This window comes from Salvelinus alpinus, chromosome 31, assembly GCF_045679555.1.
Source record: "Salvelinus alpinus chromosome 31, SLU_Salpinus.1, whole genome shotgun sequence".
Classification (NCBI taxonomy): domain Eukaryota; kingdom Metazoa; phylum Chordata; class Actinopteri; order Salmoniformes; family Salmonidae; genus Salvelinus; species Salvelinus alpinus.
The window spans coordinates 9,569,654-9,587,176 of NC_092116.1; the positions used below are offsets into that span (position 1 = coordinate 9,569,654).

Below are 17,523 nucleotides of genomic sequence, written 5' to 3' on the forward strand. Positions count from 1 at the left end.
TACGGTGGCAGAAACATTATGTACAAAATAAGTTACAAATAATACAACAAAAAAAACATAGCACAATTTGTTAGGCGCCCGTAAAACTGCTGCCACTTCTTCCAGCGCCATTAGTCAAATTATCACAGATTTACTGTGATAATTGTGCATTCAACAATTCCAACTATGTAGCCAAAACATCCACCATATATACAGTATATACACACACTGTCACGGCCGTTGAAAAAAGAGGACCAAGGTGCAGCGTGGTGAGTGTACATACTTTTAATAGTAGATGTCGCCAACAAAACAAAACCAAAACAAACCGTGAAGCTTGAGGCAATGTGCCATCAAACAAAGTTAACTTCCCACAAAGACCGGTGGAAAAAAGGGCTACCTAAGTATGGTTCTCAATCAGAGACAACGATAGTCAGCTGCCTCTGATTGAGAACCACACCCGGCCAAACACAAAGAAATAGAAAACATAGAAATAAAGAAACTAGAATGCCCACCCTAGTCACAACCTGGCCTAACCAAAATAGAGAATAAAAGCCTCTCTATGGCCAGGGCGTGACATTACACACCGCCCCCCCCCTCCAAAGGTGCGGACTCCGGCCGCAAAACCTGACTCTAAAGGGGAGGGTCCAGGTGGGCCTCCTTTACGGCGGCGGCTCTGGTGCGGGACGTAGACCCCCCCTCCGCCTCTGGCTCCCCCCACTTTGGTGGCGCCTCTGGTGCGGGGACCCTCTCCGCCGACCCCGGACTGGGGACCCTCGTAGCGGGCCCCGGACTGGAGACCGTCGCTGGGGGCTCCGGACTGGAGACCGTCGCTGGAGGCTCCGGACTGGAGACCGTCGCTGGAGGCTCCGGCATGGAGGCCGTCGCTGGAGGCCCCGGACTGGAGACCGCCGCTGGAGGCTCCGGACTGGAGACCGCCGCTGGAGGCAGCGGACTGGAGACCGTCGCTGGAGGCCTGGTTCGTGGAGGAGGCATGGGATGAACCAGGCTGGGGAGACCTACTGGAGGCCTGGTCTGTGGAGGAGGCACAGGATGAACCAGGCTGTGGGGGAGCACTGGAGATCTGGTGCGTAGCCTTGGCACCACTCTTCCAGGCTGAATGCCCACTCTAGCCCGGCACGTGTGGGGAGCTGGAACAGGCCTCACTGGGTTCTCCTGGCGAACTGGGGAAACCGTGTGTAGAGCCGGCGCAGGACTCACCGGGCTGTGGAGGCGCACTGGAGGTCTGGAGCGCCAAGCTGGCACAAGACGTGCAGGGCTGGGGAGGCACACAGGAGGCCTGGTGCGTGGGGCTGGCACAGTCTTCACCAGGACTAGTATGAAGAGCTGACTCAGGTGGCATCAACCCGAGGACACGCTCCGTAGGGCGAATGTCGTGCCTCATGCACCAACACAGCAGCTCTCTCATAGCTCTCTCCTCCAATCTCCCATCAACTCCTTCACGGTCTCTGCTTCACTACCTTCGCTCCCCTCCAAGTTCACCCCGACTGGCTCTGGTTCCATCCTCGGCTCTTTTGGGGGGCTGCCTCTCCTGGCCACGCTGCTTGGTCCTTTGTTGGTGGTGGGAAGTTCTGTCACGGCCGTTGAAAAAAGAGGACCAAGGTGCAGCGTGGTGAGCGTACATACTTTTAATATTAGATGTCGCCAACAAAACAATAAACAATACCAAAACAAACCGTGAAGCTTAAGGTAATGTGCCATCAAACAAAGTTAACTTCCCACAAAGACCGGTGGAAAAAAGGGCTACCTAAGTATGGTTCTCAATCAGAGACAACGATAGACAGCTGCCTCTGAGAACCACACCCGGCCAAACACAAAGAAATAGAAAACATAGAAATAAAGAAACTAGAATGCCCACCCTAGTCACACCCTGGCCTAACCAAAATATATATATACACACACACACACACTGAACAAAAACAGAAAACGCAACAGGTAAAGTGTTGTACCCATGTTTCATGAGCTGAAATAAAATATCCCAGAAATGTTGCATAAGCACAAAAACCATCTCTAAACTTGTGTAGAAATTTGTTTAGATCCTTATGAGTGAGCATTTCCCATTTGTCAAGATAATACATCCACCTGACAGGTGTGGCATATCAAGAATCTGATTAAACATCATGATCATGACACAGGTGCACCTTCTGTTGGGGACAATAAAAGGCTACTCTAAAATGTGCAGCTTTGTCACACAACATAAGCAATTGGCATGCTGACTACAGGAATATCCACCAGAGTTGTTGACAGAGAATTGAATGTTATTTTCTCTACCTTACCATAACCTGCCTCCAACATAATTTTAGAGAATTTGGCAGTACATCCGACCCGGCCTCACAACCGCAGACCACGTGTATGGCGTCATGTGGGCGAGAGGTTTTCTGATCTCAACGTTGTGTACAGAGTGCCCCATGGTGGCGCTGGGGTTATGGTATGGGCAGGCATAAACTATGGACAACGAACCCGATTGCATTTTAGCAATGGAAATTTGAATGCACAGATATACTGTGATGAGATCCTGAGGCCCTTCGTCATACCATTCATCCGCCGCCATCACCTAATGTTTCAGCATGATAATGCACAGCCCTATGTCGCAAGGTTCTGTACACAATTCCTCAAACATGTCCCAGTTCTTCCATGGTCTGCATACTCACCAGAAATGTCACCCATTGAGCATGTTTGGGATGCTCTGGATCGATGTGTACGCTCCAGAGCCCGCTAATATTCAGCAACTTCGCACAGCCATTGAAGAGGAGTGGGACAACATTCCACAGACTACAATCAACAGCCTGATCAACTTCATGCGAAGGAGATGTGTCGCGCTGCATGAGGCAAATAGTGGTAACACCAGATACTGACTGACTGGTTTTCTGATCCACGCACCTACCTCCCACTTGTTGCCTCAGGAATGAATACAATTATTATTGTATAATTCATTATTGAATAAGCATAAAATAACTATTTTGCTGAACCCTCTACACTGCACCCAACCTCCCACGATCCCTCTCTCTGCCCTCCCCTTCCCCTGTACCTCTCTGCACAATATCGGTCACAGCCGACAGGTACTCATGGGCGTCTTGCTCGCTGGATATCTGCAGACACTCGTCCCCCTTGAGGGGCACCACCTCCAGGAGGGGCGCCAGGCTGTCTACCCCACACAGAAGCACCACCACGTGGGCCGCAGGCTTCAGCACCCGGGCCAGGAAGAAGCGGCGGAGCTGGCACAGGCCCTCTAGCATTCCCCTGGACAGGATTAACAGCTTGACCTTGTACTGGCCAAGTCGCAGAAAGTCCTCCCGCCGGCTGGTCACTGTGGCGATGTCGTAGCAACAGATCCCTCCCTCCCAGACGGGCCCGGCGAAGATAGAGCGCAGGTATACAGCCCACTGCTCTGCCTCCGCCTCATAGATGATGAGCAGGTCCTCGGCTAAAAGAGGATGATGGAAATAGGGAGATTTTCACAGGTGCAATGCCACTAATAAAAGCCTCATATTGCAAATCAAACCAATATGTAATATGTTGTAAATGTGTTTTATCCATCCATGTTCAAATCAGTCTCTCTATGAAAAACATGACCTTATGCTTTACGGGGCTCCATCTCCCTTGATAGATACAAGTTATTTGACTAAATGTTGCTGCTAAATAATATGACTAAAATATTACTAACACATTTCGCATTAAACTAATCAGGTAAGTAAGAGTCATCATATTGTTGAACTGATTGAATGTAGCATCTGGTAGACTGACTACGAAATTGCTTTTAATTATGTATAATTAAAAGCATGTATAATTATGAAACTTTTAATTATGTATATGAAATGATAGTAATCTCTTCACAAGTTTGATATGAACATTGGTATGGTTGAATATGCTTTGAATTAAGTCATCATAGTTTTCTTAAACATTTACTTGGTCATAAGAGAAGCACAATAATAGTAAGTGTACCAGATTCTTCCACATCATAATGCTAACAGTGTAGCAGATTCTTCAACGTCATAATGCACAATTACAGCTGTGAAGTATCAAATAACAATATTCCAAAAGCAATATCACAAAAAACTCAAATGTAATTGCAGAGAAGCACAAGAGACACAAAAGTCTAAGAATTTATCAAAAAGTTCAGAAGGTCTACTCACCTGAGCTCATTTTTCACCTCTGTCTGTGTGAGAGTCCTTCTCTCCGCTGTGATAAAGAAAAACAACTTGCCACACACGGGCTCTATTGTTTGCAATTGGTCTGATAAGGGCAGGGAGCTTCCTGCTTGTCAAGATCAGACAGAGAGATGGGGCAGAACATGGTGGCTGGATTTCCAGATGTCTAGCCTTTACCTGATCTATGGAGGAAGGAGCATAATATAAAATAAAATAAACTGTACCCTTGATAAGAATATACGAATAATAAGAATAATTAACAAGCAAAGACAAAAAAATACTAAATGTAACTTATAGACCCATTTATAGAGAAACTTCAGAGGCAGAAATAAAAAAGATAGCAAAGTTTTTAAAGGCTCCAGGTTTAGATTTGCTCGTTTGAAACAGATTAACTTGGACCCCAAAGCCATCAAAGGCTCTAAACACATGAAACCAACTGCAAAACGAAACATCATTACAGTGGCATTACTATCTAACAATAAACATAATGAACATTGTCAAACTTAAACAAATACTGATAAGTACAATCGGCCATGGCACAAACCTTTCTTCCCAAACAGACTGCATGGTTCTCAAAATAAGCCTACCTGGTTAAATAAAGGTGAAAAAAAAAAATTCTATTTCCTTCAAGGAAATACTGGCAAAACAACAGTGCAGTACAACCTCTACACAATGCGACTAAGCGCTCACCTGCACAGGTCTAAGGGGTTTTGACTAGATTGCGTACAACTACGACCAGAAGTAATTTTTCATAGCAGATTAGGACAGATTTTTAGCTAACCCTAACTCTAACCCTAACCCTAACCCTAACCCTTTTCCTAACCCTTTTCCTAACCTGCTACATAAACTTTCCTAACCTGCTGCAAAAAGTCCCTTCTGGTCACAGCTGGTCTAAGGGGTGCTTTTAGACCTTTTCACATGTTCACCACTAATTAGAGTTCCCTGGGAAACACAGACCAAAACTACGGTTCCTATATTGTCACATTAACATGAATTGGGTTATTCATGCCCATAGGGTTCACAGGGGCACGTGCCCCCTCAGATTTGTCCTGTTTAAAAAATATATATCTCCCAAAGTCATAACTAGCTACCAGTTGCCATGGCGCCGTGAGGTCGCCTAGGCAGAGAGCTCCTTTAAATGTGTAAATATTTTATTGTTTTATGTGTTTTTTTTTATATAAAATGTTTTTATCAACGTTTTATTTTGTTAGTTTAGGACCAGCAAGTTAGTTATTTTTGTCAAGATAGCTCAGAGGCTAATGAGCCAGCCTTTGTTTTTATTTGAAACTGAAGATAACACAGGCTTGGACATCACAGATGCTCGTTGTAGTTTTGACTGGATCTCTCACTCCAAGGTGTATTATATCAATAATTGATGGGTAGTGAGCCTCTGGCGCCAGAGTGAGATCTAGCGGACGCCGGCTTCCCACAGGTGGTTGGCCTGATGATACGGACCTGTCTTACTGACCCCCCCCCCCCCCCAACACACACACACACACTGAATGAGACCACTGATTCCCCCTTACCCAAGCCTGCTTCAGGGCATCAGAGAAGCTGAGAACAGTGTGGAGGAGGAGAGTGCTGAGAGTGGAGAGTGAAGGCTCTTGACTGACTTTCAGGAGACTGTATGTTTGGACTATGTGCAGCCCACTGGAGTAGGATGTGACCTGGACGCATGCCCCAGCCTCTGTTTCAGACTATTGTCCAGGCCAAGAACTACATATACTTTGTTTTTTGTTTTAAGCATCTTTGAGATGATGAAATACATTTATTATTATTATTACCAAGAAGCCATTTCATGCTATCAAGTTAGAGTAGCTAGCTTGTCTGACTATCTTAGCTGGCATGACTGCTGGCAAAGTTGGTATACTGTAGAAAAGCAAGCAATTACTAAATGTACTGAATAAGACTCACATTCCTTTCAATCTTTTACCCAGATTTTAGCAGAGATGCAGAGAAGCGTATTTAGTTTCTTTAAAAAAAGTATCACCAGCCAGGAGGATACATACCGCTCAAGAGGTATGCTTAAATACACAGATTAATAAACCGATGTTTAAGATAGAATTGTGATTATGGCTCTAGGTTGCAGGAAAAAGCTGTTTCAGGTGTTTGAAAAATGCTACACTCTCCAAAACCCCACCGGCCATCCTCACATACTTTGTGCCCGCTCAGATTTTTGGGATGCATGAGGTCCCTGGGTGGATTGATCATTTCTATTCCACATAAAGAATAAAAACTTTCGCTATATGGATCCAATGCTGGAACCCTATTGTAATTGGTGGGATTACTATTTTTCTGCCTTTAAAGTGGCTACAATTTTAACATGGTATAACCAGATCAATCCCAAATTGAGCGCAAATTGACTGCCATTCAATTATGGAGATCACTTGATTGGTATAAGCAATTGGTATCCACTGTTAAATCCTTCCAGACTTCCACAAGTGAGTAGGGCAAAGATAGGACCTGTATGTCGATTTGGGATTGAGCCAGACAGTCACCAAACTGAACTGGTTGGGGTTAGTCTACTTTTCCTCTATTAGAATGTCTTTAAATGTCCACATGGTGGTGCTGTAATAACAACCGAATTGAACTGTCTCTAAACTAGTCTAGTTATAAATCCCAAAATCTGAACTGTCTATTAACTACTTACAACCCACCCTTTACAACCTCACTAACAGTGTTGTGAAGCGTTTATGCTGAATACATGCACCAACGTGGAGCTAAAGAATATATAGGCCTGTTGATTCACCCTGTGCGCCATGATGTGAAATCGAATTCAACTACTCTCTAGCCTCGTGGTGCTCACTCAAAACAGTGAATCTTTTGCCATCTAAATTGCATGACATTTTGCATGATGACAACTCTAAACCCTTCAAGAGAGACTGAGTGAAGTTTAGAGACTGAGATTAAGCAGAACTGGTAGGATCCAGCGCACGACTCTGGAGTTGCAGGCCAACGCTACCCATGATTGATGTTACAATGTTGCAACATACAGAAGAGGGAACTGATGTGTTACAACACTGCACATATAACCTATAAAAACATGTTAGACATACACAGACTGAAACAAAACGAGTCCGTCGGCAAAGGGGAATATGAACACAGAGGTCTAGTCTCTGCCACCAATAGAAGAGCAAATATATATGTGGGCGTGTCTTACCAACTGCAGGCTAGGTTGCGCGCACAGCGCTGGGAGAGAGAACTTGATACAGAGTAACAGTAAATCACACGGACCTACAGTATACCAGTGTTGAAATTTGTAATCCTATTGCATGTATTTTTGGCTAGTGAAAGGAGCAAGTGAGATCACTGCGATCTCCCATTTGGATAGAGTTGATTTGTTGGGTAAGGACAACATCGGATCTTTTTCAGGCACAGTTCAAATATATTTGAATATATAGCACCATGGAAATGTCCGAAAACAAGCCGAATGATGATCCGAAGTTATCTACGACTGACAGGATGGTAAAATGTAAGTGTACAATTAATTGATGTTGATCATAAACAGTTGCTGCGTTGCTTTTTATTTTGGTCATGAAGTCACACACTGCTGCCATAGACGAATGTCTCTCCCTCTCAACACATTACAATTCTAGTCTTATTGTACCCTAATGGTCTGCTCAATTGGAAATCTGGTTATGGAGAAAAAGGGTGTTAGCCGTGAGATACGACACTGGCTAGGCAATCTGTAAAAGTAGGAAGTAAGGGTGTTATTACAAGAGTTCTAGGCATTCAATGTTTGCATTTAATGTCTTGCAACATGCTTGTTGGATATGGTCCTATATTGTTTAACATCCGCACATACAATAATATATATGTTTTTTCTTCTTTTAAATTACCATAAAATACATGACTTGTAGCCACACACATCTCTTCTGTATGAACATGGACGAATCATGTAGGGCAGGCTATCCAGTGATTGTACAACTATTATTCCATGGTTAAAAGTTAGACGTTTCCCCCCTATTTTGGAGTCCATACATAATAGAGTGACACATGTATCTGTTTTTGGCTAGCCCCCATGTTTGATGTTTGCCCCCATGGTAGGTTACTGTAGTCTATGGTGTCTAGAAACCACATGGGGGAATGAAATCACTATTGATTTAAACACAGAGTTAGGTTTGACTCTATACTCTACACAGTGTGAAAATAGTGTGTAAATAGTTTTACATTTGCTATGAATGCTAGTAATCATCCCCTGCCGCATCAAATCAAATGTTCTGTCACATGCGCGAGGTGTAGACCTTACCGTGAAATCCTTACTTACTTACAAGCCCTTAACCAACAATGCAGTTCAAGAAATAGAGTTAAGAAAATATTTACTGAATAACTAAAGTAATTAAAAAAAATATAAAGTAACACAATAAAATAACAATAACGAAGCTATATACAGGGGGTACTGGTACTGAGTCAATGTGCGGTGGTAGAGATTAGTCGAGGTAATTTGTACATGTAGGTAGGGGTAAAGTGACTATGCATAGATAATAAACAGCGAGTAGCAGCAGTGTAAAAACAAAGGGGTGGGGGGGGGGTCAATGTAAATAGTCCGGACGGCCATTTTGATTAATTGTTCAGCAGTCCTATGGCTTGGGGTAGAAGCTGAGAGGCTTGGGGTAGGAGCCTTTTGGACCTAGACTTTGCGCTCCGGTACCGCTTGCAATTCGGTAGCAGAGAGAACAGTCTATGACTTGGGTGACTGGAGTTTTTGACAATTCTTTGGGCCTTCCTCTGACACCGCCTAGTATATAGGTCCTGGATGTCAGGAAGCTTGGTCCCAGTGATGTACTGGTCCGTACGCATTACCCTCTGTAGCGCCTTATGGTAGGATGCTGAGCATTTGTCATACCAGGCAGTGATGCAACTGGTCAGGATGCTCTCGAGGGTGCAGCTGTATAACTTTTAGAGGACCTGGGGACCCATGCCAAATCTTTTCAGTCTCCTGAAGGGGAAAAGGTGTTGATGACTGTCTTGGTGTGTTTGGACCATGATAGTTTGTTGGTGATGTGGACACCAAGGAACTTGAAACTCCCGACCCGCTCCACTACAGCCCCGTCAATGTTATTGGGGGCCTGTTCGGCCCTCCTTTTCCTGTAGTACATGACCAGATCCTTTGTCTTGCTCACATTGAGGGAGAGGTTGTTGTCCTGGCACCACACTGCCAGGTATCTGACCTCCTTCCTATAGGCTGTCTCATCATTGTCGTGATCAGGCCTACCACCATTGTGTCGTCAGCAAATTTAATGATGGTGTTGGAGTCGTGCTTGGCCACGCAGTCGTGGGTGAGCAGGGAGTACAAGAGGGGACTAAGCACGCACCCCTGAGGGGCCCCAGTGTTGAGGATCAGCGTGTCAAATGTGCTGTTTCCTACCCTACCACCTGGAGGCGGCCCATCAGGAAGTCCAGGATCCAGATGCAGAGGGAGGTGTTTAGTCCCAGGGTCTTTAGCTTAGTGATGAGCTTTGAGTGCACTATGGTGTTAAACGCTGAGCTGTAGTCAATGAACAGCATTCTCAACATAGGTGTTCCTTTTGTCCACAAAAGACAAAAGTGCTCAGATGAGAAAGGGCAGTGTGTAGTGCGATTGAGATTGCGTCATCTGTGGATCTGTTGGGGCAGTATGCGAATTAGAGTGGGTCTAGGGTTTCCGGGATGATGGTATTGATTTGAGCCATGACCAGCCTTTCAAAGCACTTCATGGCTACCGACGTGAGTGCTAAGGGGCAGTAGTCATTTAGGCAGGTTATCTTCCCTTTCTTGGGCACAGGGACTATGGTGGTCTGCTTGAAACATGTAGGTGTTACAGACTTGGTCAGGGAGAGTTTCAAAATGTGAGTGAAGACACTTGCCAGTTGTCTGCGCATGCTCTGAGTACACGTCCTGGTAATCTGTCTGGCCCCGCGGCCTTGTGAATGTTGCTGACATCGGTTACGGAGAGCGTGATCACACAGTCGTTCGGATCAGCTGGTGCTCTCATGCATGCTTCAGTGTTGCTTGCCTCGAAGTGAGCATAAAAGGCATTTAGCTCATCTGGTAGGCTTGCGTCACTGGGCAGCTTGCGGCTGGGGTCCCTTTGTAGTCCGTAATAGTTTTCAAGCCCTGCCACATCCCACGAGCGTCAGAGCCGGTGTAGTAGGATTCAATCTTAGTCCTGTATTGACGCTTTTTGATGGTTCGTCTGAGGGCATAGCGGGATTTCTTATAAGCTCCTTGAAAGCGTTAGCTCTGGCCTTTAGCTGAGTGCGGATGTTGCCTGTAATCCATGGCTTCTGGTTGGGATATGTACGTACAGTCATTGTGGGGAAGACGTCGTCGATGCACTTATTAATGAAGCCAGTGACTGAGGTGGTGTACTCCTCAATGCCATTGGAAGAATCCCAGAACATATTCCAGTCTGTGCCAGCAAAACAGCCCTGTAGCGTAGAATCCGTATCATCTGACCCTTCCGTATTGAGCGAGTCACTGGTACTTCCTGCTTTCGTTTTTGCTTGTAAGCATGAATCAGGAGGATATAAATATGGTCAGATTTGCCAAATGGAGGGCGAGGGAGAGCTTTGTATGCGTCTCTGTGTGTGGAGTAAAGGTTGTTTAGAGTTTTTTTTCTTCTCTGGTTGCTGGTAGAAATGAGGAAAAACGGATTTAAGTTTGTCTGCCTTAATGTCCCCGGCCACTAGGAGCGCCACTTCTGGATGAACATTTTCTTGCTTGCTTATGGCCCTTATACAGCTCGTTGAGTGAGGTCTTAGTGCCAGCATCAGTTTGTGGTGATAAATAGACAGCTACGAATAATATAGCTGAGAACTCTCTTGGTAGATAGTGTGGTCTACAGCTTATTGTGAGGTACTCTACCTCAGGCAATACCTCAAGACTTCTTTAATATTAACATGGAGCACCAGCTGTTATTGACAAATAGACACACACCCCCGCCCCTCATCTTATCAGACGTAGCTGCTCTGTCCTGCCGATGCACGGAAAACCCAGCCAGCTCTATATTATCCGTGTTGTCGTTCAGCCACGACTCGGTGAAACATAAGATATTACAGCTTTTAATGTCCCATTGGTAGGATAATCTTGATCGTAGCTCATCCAGTTTATTTTCCAGTGATTGCACGTTGGCCAATAGGATGGATGGTAGTGGCGGTTTACCCACTCGCTGACAAATTCTCACAAAGCATGTCAATTCTTTGTTGTTGAAATTAAAGCATAAATCAAAGCCTTTCCCTATTCCTTGTTTTTAGGATGGAAAACATTTAGATACATTTTTCAACCATTTTTTTAACGTAAATACTAGGAATAAGCATAGGCTTTGACTTCTGTTCAAACAGATGGAAAAGGGGTCTTAGACAACATCTACCAGGCATTAGAAATACATCAAAACACAATAATGTTGTGTAGTTAGTATTTAGTTATTTGCCTTTCGGAAGTTTAAGAAGCATTGCTTTGTAATACTATTAGCAAAAACCCACATATCTTTAAGTTATTTTCAGATTTCTCTCCCTCATGAGGGAAAATAATTTAAGTTGACAGAAGTAACAAGTAAAGGTAGACCTACAAATTAGTGATTGTGTTTTTATTAATAACAATGTGGCTTATGATTTTTAAGTGGTTAAAATGTGTCGTTCTGTCACCAAATCGGTAACGGAGTGACTAAAACATCTGTAACAGAATGACTGCAACTGAATTGACTACAATGGGAATTCATAGTAGTCCCAAACCACAGTTGTGTCAACTGCTACTGTCCTCCCTTCTACTGGCATACTGTTATGTTCAGCTCATTACTGTTTTCTTTCCCTTTCTGTCGAGTGGTGGTCAAAGTGAGAGTGTGAAAACAGTCTGGACAACCCCTTCCTTTCTCTCTCCCTGTTTCTCTCCTCTCTCTTTCCAGTTAATGTCACCTCTCCCGGCTCTTACTGACACCTACCCATGAGTCCCCTCTCATTCCATTTACTGTAACCAGCCCTCTCACCCACTGAACACTGATTGACACAGGACATCCATGGACATTGAAATTTGGTCAGTTCAAATCTGAACCAATCATAGATGTCTGTTTCACAAGTTTGGACTGCCCTGCACTGCACAGTACTGTAGAGTAGAGTTTAGGTTAGTCAGTACAATATAACGTAGAATAGTAAGTGGACCCATGTGGCTCAGTTGGTAGAGCATGACGCTTGCAACACCAGGGTTGTGGATTCGATTCCCAGTATAAAAAAGCATGAAAATTGATGCACTCTGAACAAGAGTGTCTGGAAATGTTTTAAATAAAGTACTGTAAAGTTTAGTTGAGTAGAGTGAAGTAAAGTTTAGTTCAGTACAGTAAAGTAAAGTTTAGTACAGTGAAGTTTAGTTCAGTACAGTGAAGTTTAGTTCAGTACAGTGAAGTTTAGTTCAGTGAAGTTTAGTTCAGTACAGTAAAGTTTAGTACAGTAGAGCACACTAGAGTTGATTAAGGCTGGGAATTGCCAGGGTCCTCACGATACGATATTATCACGATATTTAGGTGCCGATATGATACAGTATGTATTGCAAGTCCCACGTTTCACATGTGTTGTGATTCAATACTGTGATTTTTTTGCGATTCTATGTTCCAAACTGCTGCAGAAGGACAAGAGAGAGTTTTGATAGTCATGGAAATAAGTGTTGAAAACAAATTGGCTTCATATTTAAAAGAAGATTGAGAACGCGCAACAATTATATTGCAATATTGTCAATACAATATATCATAAAAAATAATATCCCAATATGTAACTGTATCTATTTTTTTTTTTTTATCACTAGATTCGAGTACACTATAATTGATTGTATTGTACTGAACTATACTCTGCTGTTTATTTATTAGTTTATTAGGATCCCCATTTGCTTTTGCAGAAGCATCAGCTTCTCTTCCTGGGGCCCACAAAAAAACACAAAACATGACAAGTAACAAAACACTGATAGACAAGAACAACCACACAAATTGAAACTACAAATATAGACAAACAATACCTCAAAAGAACAATACAAACAATACAAATAAAAAGTGATGAACGGAACCGTTCCGTATTTTATCGAACGGGTGGCAACCCTAAGTCTAAATATTGCTGTTACATTGCACAACCTTCAATGTTATGTCATAATTATGTAAAATTCTGGCAAATTAATTACGGTCTTTGTTAGGAAGAAATGGTCTTCACACAGTTCGCAACGAGCCAGGCGACCCAAACTGCTGCATATACCCTGACTCTGCTTGCACTGAACTCAAGAGAAGTGACACAATATACCTAGTTAATATTGCCTGCTAACATGAATTTAGAGAGAGAAAAATAGTCCTATAATTCCTATAATAACTACAACCTAAAACTTCTTAACTGGGAATATTGGAGACTCATGTTAAAATGAACCACCAGCTTTCATATGTTCTCATGTTCTGAGCAAGGAACTTAAACGTTAGCTTTCTTACATGGCACATATTGCACTTTTACTTTCTTCTCCAACACTGTGTTTTTGCATTATTTAAACAAAGTTGAACATGTTTCATTATTTATTTGAGACTAAATTGATTTTATTTATGTATTATATTAAGTTAAAATAAAAGTGTTCATTGTTCATTCAGTATTGTTGTAATATTACAAATATATATATAAAAATCGTCCGATTATTTTTTGGTCCTCCAATAATCGGTATCGGCGTTGAAAAATCATAATCGGTCGACCTCTAGCGTATGGGACGCTGGGCTGAAGGGAGTTGTAGTTTTCATTTAGCAAACATTCAACCTAGTTCAGCGCAGAAATGTGGTAATTAACTACAATGACCATAATGCATTGTGCCTGTTCTTTTCCATCTTGGACAGAGATGGATACACTTTTATGCCTGCTATGTTAGGTAAGATACAGACAGACCACATACACCCCCGAAAGAGAGAGGAATGTACACAACACAACAACGAGCGAAGAGAGAAAGGGATAAAGACAGTTCGTGAAAGTATGCCTTATCTACTTTAAAAACAAGTAAAATGATTGTCAGACAACTCTGCAGCATGCTTACCCAGGCTAGCCTTGCTAAATAGGATGACTAAAGACAATACAGTACGGAGAGAACAGAGATAATGTTCAATGGATGTCTGTCTGACTGGCTGCTACTGCCTAAGCAGAGATGAGATGATGACTTTAAGGAATGAAAAATGATAAAATCATCAAATAAAAAGTAATATACACTGTAATATTTTATTATTTCATAGTAATGTCCTATTTTACTATGTGGACCTTACAGAGACAATGGAATATTTTCAATGTTTTGGCAATTGAAGGTTCACTATATTTGGCTTTGGAATTTCCATTAAAAAGCTCAAATAATTTTTATGTCATTATTTCATTAAAGCACTAATCGCTCAGCACTAGAAGGTGGCAAGTCTTGTGGGGTATGTATGGGTATCTGAGTTGAATGTTATTTGATTATGCAGACAATCTGGAATTTTCATGACGTAATATTTCTCATAAAAACTAGAATAGAAGCAGTTCATCTCTGGTCAACCATCAACCAGGAAAGACTGGCCTTAACAACTAGTACAGTAAAAAAAAACACAGGACATATATATTTTATAACAGACCATCTTCACAACAACTTTGTTAATGTGACTTGACCATGATAACTGACCATGCAATGTTATATCTAGGAGTTGAGCTTCTTCAACTTGCTCAGTGGACACACCCTTTATGTACAACTCCAGTCGAGGTTTAGGTCTTAGAGAATGTTTTAAACCAAATACAATGCTTTTAGTTGTAGATGTATTTAAGACCAGTTTATCATTAGTCACCCATGCTGATACTGACTGTAACTCCTTATTTATCATTTCAGTCAGCTCACTGGTTTTAGGTGCTGACATGTAGAGAGTGTAATCATCCGCACGCATAGTCATTCTAGCTTTGTGTAAGACCAGTGGCAAATCATTTGTACAAATAGAGAAGAGTAACAGCCCAAGAGAACTGCCCTGAGGGACACCGCACTGTACATATCTGATGTTGGAGAAGCATTCATTGAAGAACACTCTCTGGGTTCTATTGTTTAAATAACTCTTCAAACATGTGCTGGCAGGTGATGTGAAGCCATAGCAAGTGAGTTTCTTCAATAACAATTTATGATCAATAGCATCAAAGGTTCCACTCAAATCTAATAATACGGCTCCAGCTATCATCTTATTGTTAATTTCTTTCAACCAATCACCTGTCCCCTGAGTCAGTACAGTACAAGTTGAGTGCCCTTCTCTATATGCATGCTGAAAGTCAGTAGTTAACTTGTTATCTGAAAATTGTAATTTTATTTGGTCTAACACAATTCTCGCCATCAGTTTACTAAGAACAGGCAGCAAACTGATTGGGTGGCTGTTAGAGCCAGCAAAGGGTGCTTTACTATTTACTGTACTGTACTTTACTGTACTGAACTCTACTGTACTTTACTGTACTAAACTACTGTACTGTGCTGTGCTCTACTGTCCAAAATTCTGAAACATAGACATCTATGATTGGTACAGATTTGGTCCAATCCGGACCAACCAAATTTGGTCTTGTTTGAAGGTGGAGCTCATTAGAATAATAGCCAGTGTGTAGAATAATACCCAAACATGCAAAAGAGGATATTACATTTTCTACCTTTGTGTACCTATTCAGGATACATCACCATGAACAGAATGACATTTATAGTTATGCATTTCTGTATTGTACAGATAAGGGACTCGTGATGTAATTCTTTTACCATCATTCTGTTACCGGGTGTTAATCCCCTTCACTTACTGTAGTTTAATAAACAAAATAGATTTTTTCAAACTCAAGGTGTCATATCAAAGACACCGCCAGCGGGTTTGGAAATAACCGGATAGATCCAGTTTTCAGGGGACATATAAAGAGCCTGACTCCCGCTTTTGGACGTTAACACAAAAACAACTAATGGAACTGTGAGGGGACACACGCACACACGAACACACTCTTAACACACACATAATTTTTCTTGTTGTATTGTTTGTAAAGTTTTTTTTTTGTTGCATTTGTTGTGTATTGTTGTATTTGTAACTTGTGTGACTTACCTTGTCTATCAATGTATTAGGGTTTTGTTACTTGTCATGTTTTTTTTTGTGAACATCAGGGCGAGTAGCTTCTGCAAAAGCTAATGGGGATCCTAATAAACAAATAAACAATGTGACACTCCCATCTTAAATCCTCCTCCACATTTACTGGATTGGTTGAACAGTGCCGAAGACAACCCCCCCCAACAGTAATTTTTTTCTTGTCAGTTGGCGTTTATTCTTATGCCTGCTACGTTACTTTATATCATAGCTGACAGTGACACCCCATTCTTTCTGCAGATATCTTTGAATCTTAATTCAGTTTTGGGAAAAAGTGGTCACATAACAAACCGAGGGAGATTTTACCGTCATTCTGATACCAAAATTTACATCTGCACTGTTCTTCGAGTAAATGTGTTTTTGTACAATTTTCAGATACTCTACTCTCTGTTATTATCTATGCATAAGTCACTTTAATAACTATACCGACATGTACATATTACATCAATTACCTTGAAACCGGTGCCCCCGTACATTGACTCTGTACCGGTACCCCCTGTATATAGCCTCGCTATTGTTATTTTACTGCTGCTGTTTAATTATTTGTTACTTGATTTATTTTTTTAGGAATTTTTCTTAAAACTCCATGGTTGGTTAAGGGCTTCTACACCTGTTGTATTCGGCGCATGTGACAAATAAAATTTGATTCGATTTTTTTTCTTTGACAATTGTTAAAAGTAGTCCTTGTGCATGGAGTTGTATGGTTTGTTTAACTTTGCAATCAAAGTTTTTTTGTTTGGCATACTTTTAAAATGAAAAATCGGGAGTCTCAGCGTCATTCTGTTACTGTGGAATTGCCCTCATGCTAATGTTTACTACTCACAACCCACATCAGACAAAATCACAATTATTCTTGTCCTGAAATCGTAAAGAGGAGGATTAACAATAAAGGGTGATTGTGGTGATGCTGTGTTAGGTTGTTGAAAGCTACCACAAACACACAAACACACACACACACACAAACACACACACACACACAAACACACACAATGTCTATGAAACATATATAACAGTTGATTGAGTTTTCATTATTTTCCATGAATTATTTGTCCTCAAACAGCTGCTATGATATCAGACATAGAGTAGTCATTATTTCAGCTTTGTGTCAATATTATGACTGTACTCTATACAAAGCACCCCTCCAAATATCTGGAGGCAAAATGTATGTAGTAATCTGTTGCCAATCCTCCTATTTCACCCTATGGGCTGTTTCTCATCTTCAATAAAACATGCATCGCACATTTCCACCTGTTTTTGAAAACAAAGCCTGTATAAAGCTGGTGGCAACCG

At 42.0% G+C, this 17,523-nt stretch overlaps 2 protein-coding genes across 5 annotated transcripts in view; one reads left to right on the plus strand and one right to left on the minus strand.

Moving 5' to 3' along the window:
* Positions 1-4,327, minus strand: part of LOC139561399 (B-cell scaffold protein with ankyrin repeats-like) — a 30,407-nt gene extending 26,080 nt beyond the window's left edge. Inside the window, exons 1-2 of the mRNA XM_071378457.1 lie at positions 4,131-4,327; positions 3,026-3,421 (exon numbers count right to left, since the gene is read on the minus strand). Coding sequence (XP_071234558.1) covers positions 3,026-3,421; positions 4,131-4,140 — 406 coding nt within the window. The 5' untranslated portion in view covers positions 4,141-4,327. The remainder of the gene's footprint in view (positions 1-3,025; positions 3,422-4,130) is intronic.
* A 3,015-nt stretch (positions 4,328-7,342) lies between these two features.
* The window catches only part of LOC139561872 (protein phosphatase 3 catalytic subunit alpha-like), a 112,400-nt gene continuing 102,219 nt past the window's right edge, over positions 7,343-17,523 (plus strand). For all 4 annotated transcript variants that reach the window (XM_071379229.1, XM_071379231.1, XM_071379230.1 and 1 more), the window contains exon 1: positions 7,343-7,617. In XM_071379229.1, the coding sequence (XP_071235330.1) occupies positions 7,551-7,617 (67 nt within the window). In that variant the 5' untranslated portion in view covers positions 7,343-7,550. The remainder of the gene's footprint in view (positions 7,618-17,523) is intronic.